Here is an 8026-nt window from a genome sequence, read left to right on the forward strand (position 1 = left end):
ACTCAAACACAAATAAAGCAAAAACAAAACTCACAAAAATGAAGTTTCCAGGCTGGGCAATGCCTTCACTGGATTTATCAAAATTCAAAAATCACAAAACACCCACAAACACCAACCTGCTTCCTCAGCTCCCTCCTCCTAAATGAGATGCAGAGGCCTCCTTTTATGTCAGGTGGCTGGGCGCTGATTGATCATTAATTAAACTAATCATCTAATCAACCCCAGCCACCTGAACACAATGAACCCAGGCAGGTAGGGGAATTTAACCCCATCCCTACCAATTTCTAAAGGGCAGAGCTGTGCTCTGCCACAGGCAGTTAGAAGTATCTATTTCTGCTGTGCCTTTTATTGCCTGTTCCTGGCCCCAGGGATATAGTAAAAGCTCCCATATGGGCCTGTGTCTGTTAGTCTTTAAGTCACACTTAAATTTTTACATATATCTAGAGAACCAATTATTCGTTTGGCATGCACTTGGTAAATAAGTTATTTAGCGTATGTTTTAGCCTAAGCGGTATCAGAATTTGGTCTTCATTAATCTTTGAAAGTACATACAACAGTGTAAGAAAACTTTGGTGGGATCTACAGTCTTTGAACTAATTATCTCTGTTCAATACTAAACGAACTCTGGCTACTCACCTGGCTGTCGACGGTTTCGACTCTCACTCACTCTTCGGTATCCAACCCTGGTTCTAGTTCTGACTCACTCACTCACTCACTCACTCACTCACTCTGTGCTGAAGGTCTTGATCATGGTGGGTAAACAGTTAAGGTGGATATGTGACGGGTGGATACACAACGGATTACTGTACTGCCCTCCTGGCAGGATTATACTGCCCTGCATGGACCAGATTAAAATCTCAGTTTAAAGATTGTTTCTAATACTCCAGTCAAATGTGTGATTTAGGCACATGTCCCTGGTTCTCTTCTAGGAGCTCAAAAAAGCCTTTCCCACCAAAAGCCTGCTTTTGAACGGCAGCCTTCTGCAGTCCAGCAACACCAGGTGAGAAGCACACAGCTCTGGAACAGACACCCACTGCGGTGTGACTGGGACTCCCATATCTTTCCAGTAGAATTCTAGAACTGTGTGGGAGTCTCTGTGTGGGAGTCTCTGTGGGGGAGTGTCTGTGGGGGAGTGTCTGTGGGGGAGTCTCTGTGTGGGAGTCTCTGTGTGGGAGTCTCTGTGGGGGAGTGTCTGTGGGGGAGTGTTTGTGGGGGAGTGTCTGTGGGTGTCTGTTTCCATTGATGCGCAGCAAGGATTTCCAAGGTTTGCCAGGTTTGGAAAAAGCACTGAAACGCTCTTTTGATTTCAGCAGCTAGCCGTGGGCAGCCGAAGCCTGTAGCGCCGGGGAGTAGAAACAGAGTCCTGGTTACATGTTCTGTGCCTGGCAACTGGAAGCGATGAGCAACTTCTGAGCACCTTAAACACAGACTTATAAAAAATAAAATGATATCAAACATCATAAAATAAAACTATGAAAATGTGATTTGAATCGCCTCACTCTTTAATGATTGTTAACTGTGTGGATCTGAAGCGTTAATATGTAAACATGAGACTCTGTCAGCGTAAACATTATAGTGTTTCTAGGGTGTAACTGATACATGGCCATTGTATTCATTTTTATATGCCTGCCACCAAGCTGTTATCAAGTTTAAAGTGGTCTCTTGTGTATTCTTTGTTTTGACACATGGTTCTACATGAAGAATGTATTCTGAGAAACAGGAGAGGCTGGGAAGTCTAAAAATCAAAAGCCTGTGTATAAATTTTACTTTTTATAGCTTTATTGTTTAAACAGCGGAATTGTAGTCTGACTGCCATAACTATACTTTATGAGGACGCAGTTATAAATGATATGGAGATAGACTTGAGACACAGGGTAGGACATAATTTTTTACAGAGAGTGGTGAGGGTGTGGAATGTGTTACCTAGTCATGTCACCGTGAATCACTGTTATCAACCCAACCAATGACACATGTTTAAACTAGAAGTCTTTTTCAATGTCTTCAAATTCTAATCTAGTAATTCTTTCTGCAGTCTGACCACGGGGGTGTGTGACACTCTGGGGATCCTGGATGCTATCCACAAGGTGAAGGCCAGCGAGCCGCCAGAGAGCCTCAAGTCCTCCTTCTCCACCCTCCGCTCCCAGCCCTCGGACATCGGATACCTGAACCTGAGCTTCCCCTCAGCCAGGCCAGGCTCCCATGACCCCGATGAGAGCCCAAGTCTGGGCAGTGACGAGGTGTGAGCCCCCTGGAAGGACAGCTGCAAGGGTGCTAGGGACCAGGAGGGACACAGGGCAGGCAGGAGGGACCAGGAGGGACACAGGGCAGGCAGGAGGGACAGCGGGCAGGCAGGAGGGACACAACGGGGAGGCAGGAAGGCACCTGGCAGGCAGGCCCGTCTCTCCTAGATCTCAACTCCAGGCTGGAAATCGGCTCCCCTGGGCTGGAAATAAAGCTGACAGGAGACAAACCAGTGGTCAGTTACTGTGTACTCTTGAGTTTTCCTTCCACGACAATCTGCCCCAGACTAGTTAGTGTTGAGAGAAATCATGTCATTGTAATGAGCTAGTCCAGCTAAAGGAATTAGTAAAGATATGCTTGCTGTATAAAAACTGTATGCAATGTAGGAGACTGTACTATGTATAATGAAACTGACATAACCGTTGTCGAAGCAGCAAATCAGCAGAACACGCCAGGCATGCCCAGAATAGCTCCTACCTTTTAGACAGGTGTTATATTTAAATGATCATGATGAGAAATTCTGTATCCTGTTTCTATATTTTAAATGTTGGGACAATCCGTGTGACTCCCAGTGTTTGTACAGGGAGTCATTTCTGTTGGACTAAAGTAAAGCACTTTCAGCAGACAGGAGAAACTGCCTGCCCAGGTTTACAAGTATTGAGAAGAAGGCTCTGTTAATAATCAAGTGATTAACAGTCCAACGTTATGACTAATTAGAAAGGCAGAAGCAGCCCTGTAAAAACAAGATAAGAAGCATTATGGCATGAGACTATCTGTGAACTTTCATACCTTGTTGATATCTTTGTTGATCATGTTTAGAAATGCTTTTTAATAGATTCTAGTTTTTATTTCCAGAAAAGTTACAATGAGAAGTGTTCTTTATTTTCATATCACAAAACTGCCGTATCAGATTTCATTCCATCATGAACTGCTACCACTGCTTCTCTATTTATTCAAAACGTGTTTGTGTTTTTGGACTGAAATAGCAGAGTGTTGCCCCAGTCACAACTGTAACAAGGATACATTTTAGATATGATAAATAGGAAACAGAAAAACACCCATGAAATACAATCAAACCCACCTAATATCACTCCAGTTGGTGCTACCCTCTGGGTATTATCACCCCGTTGAAATGCCCCAAACACTAGAATTTAAGGTGAGTCAATGGGGACAAGTTCCTGATAACAATAGACCAGTTTACATGTTGGTTTGTTTCACGTGAATGGACAATGCGTGTGAAACTTGGCAGGGAAAGCTTGTGAAAATGTCCCAAAAAACGGTCTCAGTATTTTACAATAAAAGTCTCAATTTCTTGTGAGATTCCAGAAAATGCTTGTGCAATCAATGCCCACTTACACATGTAAACATGAGTTTCTCGTGAGAATGTTAATTAGCTTGTTCAAGTTCTTTTCTAAAGCCGCTATAAAGTCACATTGGAATAAGTAACCCCACTTTTTTCTCTGTCTTCCCAGAACTTCATAATGCTAATCATACATGGATCTAAATGTCTTTGTAAAGTATCATACAGATTGCATTTACCAAGTTTCTATTTAAAACTATTACAAAAAATGTAGGTTTGTGAATTCAGGTGGTTATACCTGCTGTACAGTACTTCAGAATACACTTGCAAATAGCTTTCCAAACAACTGTCAAAACGACTTTATTGTAAAGTACTACTAAGTCTCTGTTTAAATATGTATAACTACTCCTATTTCTCCTAGTTATGTCTCAGCAAAACCTGTGTCCATCCTCCACTTAAGTCCATTGGAGCGATGAAGAGACTCGGGTGTTAATATCCATAAGGGAAGAGGATATGATGAGGCAGTTTGATACAATGCACAACACGAACATTGTTTAACCCACTCTCAAAATAAAATGTGTGGAATTTTTGTGACTTATTTCAACAATACTATTCAGTATTCCAATTCTTTATTTAGCAGAAGCAGTCATACAAGTACAGCACAAATGAGGATTCTGTATTTGGTATAACGAGATACAAAATGAAATGAAACAAAAATGTGATGCAAATTAAAAGTACAAAAGTAAAGATAGCCTTGCATCTCTAATAGCAGGACCCTCTTCATATCGCTGTTGTGCAGTTCTTGCTGGCGGCTGAGGTAGCTGTTCCTCTGCCTGGACTCCTCCTTACGGTCCTGGCACAGATTGTGCAGGATACAGCAGGCAGTAATAATTTGGGGAACAAACTCATGTTTCACTTCAGTATGCTTCAGTAGTATCCGCCCCTCCCTTTCAATAGCCCAAACGCTTGTTCAACCACCACTCAGATTTGGCCCAGTTTATTATTAATAAAGTAGCCCCCCACCCACAGATGAAATGCAATGTGGATGACAACACTAAAACAAAGTATTACAAAAACAGGCGCTATCCATCAGCAAATCAGGTCTTTAATAACCATTTAAGTCAAACACGTTGCCACATGGATTCTTTCTCGTGAAACTGTTCTCTGCTCATGTAAACAGTATTTTGGGGACTTTCACTGTTAACAGCACAAGAATCTAAGCGGGCCATTAGCATGGCTAATTTAAATCTCACCCCCCCCCCCCCCCCCCCTTCATTTGCGTAACGTTCGGGGAAAAGTAGGCGTTCCAAAGGGAAATGAGAGGCTTTGCATGTAAACACAAAATGACACCATTTGTTTATTGAGAAACAGATGTCTCGAGAAAAGTCAAACACTCATGTAACTTGACCTATTGTCCTTTCAGTTTGCTGGTTAATACCCCACACACTCCTCATGCAAGTGATTTCCACCACTGTTAATATTCAGCAAAAGCATAAGATTCAAAAAAATAAAATGTCTTGATATATAACGCATGGTGCACAGTGTAAGAGAGAGCACTGCAGTAATGTGCATATTTACAGCTTTCAATTTGAATTATTACAAAGTACACTTTAAATAGACTATTCACCTATGGCCAAAAGTGTTGCATCACCCTATAGAATTATGAAATCGAATGAAACCTGCTGAATAATGTTACGTTAACATATTTAACTAACTACCGCTTTGTAGTTTTCCAATATACTTGATGAAAGACTGACAAAAATAGAAAAATGTGATTAGATTTGGAAATCTAACAAGAAATACTGTGCTACTATCATGGCTTCCAGTAGACTTTTGCAAAATCATTTGTAGTTTATTTTGAGTACATAATATTAAATAAGAGATCTCAATCTATAAAGGGAAGCACAGAGGCTGCAGGGTAGGTTATTGAGCAGACTAAGTCTAGTCTTGTGTTTTAATTAAAAGTAGTGTGCAGGAGGGGAGGGTCTTACAGTAACTGAGGGAGGAAATTGCTTGACAATCATCAATAAATGATTGCAGAACTTTTGTATGGCGTTTTTTTAATAATGCATGAATCATCACCCTTATGCGTTCCAGGCTGTCTCCAGTCATCCTGCCCCACCACAGTGAACCCATTATCAGTGTTGGCTCAGCTTAGAAATGTCCTCTAAATGATATTAAAACAAGCCCACAATAAAACACGAGTAGAGTAGAGACTGGAGTAGGGAGTACATTGCAGCACTATGTGTGTGCAGATAGGAGGTTGTTATCTACACAGTGTATTTGAATGTAGATGTGCTTTGTCTGATGCTGACACTGAAAGTACCACTGGGACAGCACGTGTCAGTTAACTTGGATATCATGTAAAATATCTCATTAACCGGTACAGGCTGTTATTGTTCTGTCACTTGGATTCATCACTTTTGGGTTGGAGGGCCTGCTTAAACATCAACCTTTTTCTTAATTAGAAACTTCATTTTATAAGAATAGAAAACGATCAGGCTGCTAGGATTGAAATAATGCAGTATCATTATAAAGTCGGGTGAGATTAGCTTCTGACCTGCCTTCATGCTATTGAGAAGGCGTCTTTATGTCTTCAGCATGAAGAAAATATTCAGCACATGATAACATGAGACTTGTTTCGTGTGGATTTCCAGCAGTGGCGTTTGCACCTCAATGTCTTTTCTAAAGAATTTCTCATTGCAGTGTATATGACAGGGTACTTTCCACTGTCCTCAGATTTGCATGCTCATGTGTCAGTGTAGGTGCAATGTGAATACACTGTATTATAGGGTTAATCATTACCTGAATGCTGGACAGTGTCAGTGTAATGGGAGATTTATTTCAGGAAGACAAACCATGACACTGTCCTGGAGCATGATTAAGCAGTTTGGAGAACCCAAAGACATTGGGCACAATTTGTTTGAGCACACAGGATATGTGGAAGACCATGATGGATGCGCGCTTACACACAATGGGCCAATCCTTGTGAAAGCAATAAGTTTAAGCTCTCTCAAAGAACAGCTTGCTGTGGGAATGATGTATCTGAGGTAGCTTCTGCATTCTTCTTCTTTACATTCACTTTGCAAAATTTTCCGTTTTAGTCGTCTCATCCTGGTGACTTTGTCATCAGAGAGAAAATCAATAGAATCCTGTCTCGACTCCACATCAGGTACACCAAAGTGTTACCCAACTTGGATCTAAGATGTACATTAGTTAAGATAGCTGTGGAATTTCTTGCCCATATCAAGTTGCCCTTTTATATCAGTTTGACACGTTGATGAACTTGGTCTAGACCGTGAATTGATCCTTTAGTTCTGTAATCCAATGTGATTAAACTAGGAAAGCTGTTGAGATGTTTCCTGCTTATTCCTACTGTAACATATTTGAGGTAAAACTTTATGTCGTTTACTGAGATAAAAATTTTATTGAAATTGCTACAATTTTAGTTTTGGCAGACCCTATAACATCAGGATAGATGTGAGATTCATGTGTGATCCGGCAGACTTTATTTGTCGGTCAAATCAATCTATAAATATCTGTTCTAGAGCAACAAAGAGAAAGTGACATTTTTATTGCAAAGCTGATAGTTAGGAAAATTAATCCATTAATGTTTCTGAAGTGGTGCTGTTGAGGTGAGAACAGGCTGGCTGCTCTAATATTGCCCCTCACTGTATGACACTGTGTGTTTAAGAATTTGCATCTCAAGTACACAGAGCTAATAAAACCACTCTAATCTGTATTCCTATCATTTCATAGATCTTACATTTCCTATATTCAATTTTACAACATGTATTTTTAATGATTTTTAAAATCTGCTGTATTAGTTAACAAAAAGTAGATTAAACAGAGCTTGATGTATTTGATGGCAATAATATTAGGTAAGATTTACAGGGGTTATTTTGTAAGCTGAGTGCTTTAAGGGAAGCGTGATTAAACTCTCAGTCTAAGGGCAGCACTCTGCTTCTGTGTTATTTTTTGTTTGAATGTTATAAATATGATTGTATTGTGTATAAGTACATGCAAGAAATATGCTAAAAAGCTTGCAGCAAAATATGGTTTTAAAAGTATTTCGTTTTTAGTTTGACCCAAAACCTAAAGGTTTTATATTTTTGTACACTACAAAAGTGATGTTATGATCTGGTGGTGTTGTATGTAATATTTTACTGTGTTTAATGTTTCTCCATTGTACTGTTTTCTGTCATATGTTATGCAATGTTAAAACAAGAACAAATACTTTTGTATTTTTATAAATAAAAATATATACTCTTTTTTTTTTTCTAACCTCTTTTGTTGAATAATGCTTGAACACTTGGTAAAAATCCCCTTCTCTATTCTATGAAAACAATTCACCCATGACATTCTATTGTATGTTTGTGGCTACCTGTGGCTACCCCTTATGATGTTGACACACTCTTAACTTAGAAGTAGCCACTGAACACTTAAAAACATGAGTCATTAAATCGAAATAAGACAAAAAATTGA

The 8026-nt window shown here is 39.8% G+C and overlaps 1 protein-coding gene across 5 annotated transcripts in view; it reads left to right on the plus strand.

The window, feature by feature from the left end:
* LOC121328669 (coiled-coil domain-containing protein 30-like) overlaps nt 1-3809 on the plus strand; it is a 33962-nt gene extending 30153 nt beyond the window's left edge. For all 5 annotated transcript variants that reach the window (XM_041273585.1, XM_041273590.1, XM_041273586.1 and 2 more), the window contains 2 exons: nt 930-1000; nt 2033-3809. In XM_041273585.1, coding sequence (XP_041129519.1) covers nt 930-1000; nt 2033-2243 — 282 coding nt within the window. In that variant the 3' untranslated portion in view covers nt 2244-3809. The remainder of the gene's footprint in view (nt 1-929; nt 1001-2032) is intronic.
* The last annotated feature ends 4217 nt before the right edge of the window (nt 3810-8026 follow it).

The sequence above is a fragment of the Polyodon spathula genome, chromosome 16 (genome assembly GCF_017654505.1).
Source record: "Polyodon spathula isolate WHYD16114869_AA chromosome 16, ASM1765450v1, whole genome shotgun sequence".
Classification (NCBI taxonomy): domain Eukaryota; kingdom Metazoa; phylum Chordata; class Actinopteri; order Acipenseriformes; family Polyodontidae; genus Polyodon; species Polyodon spathula.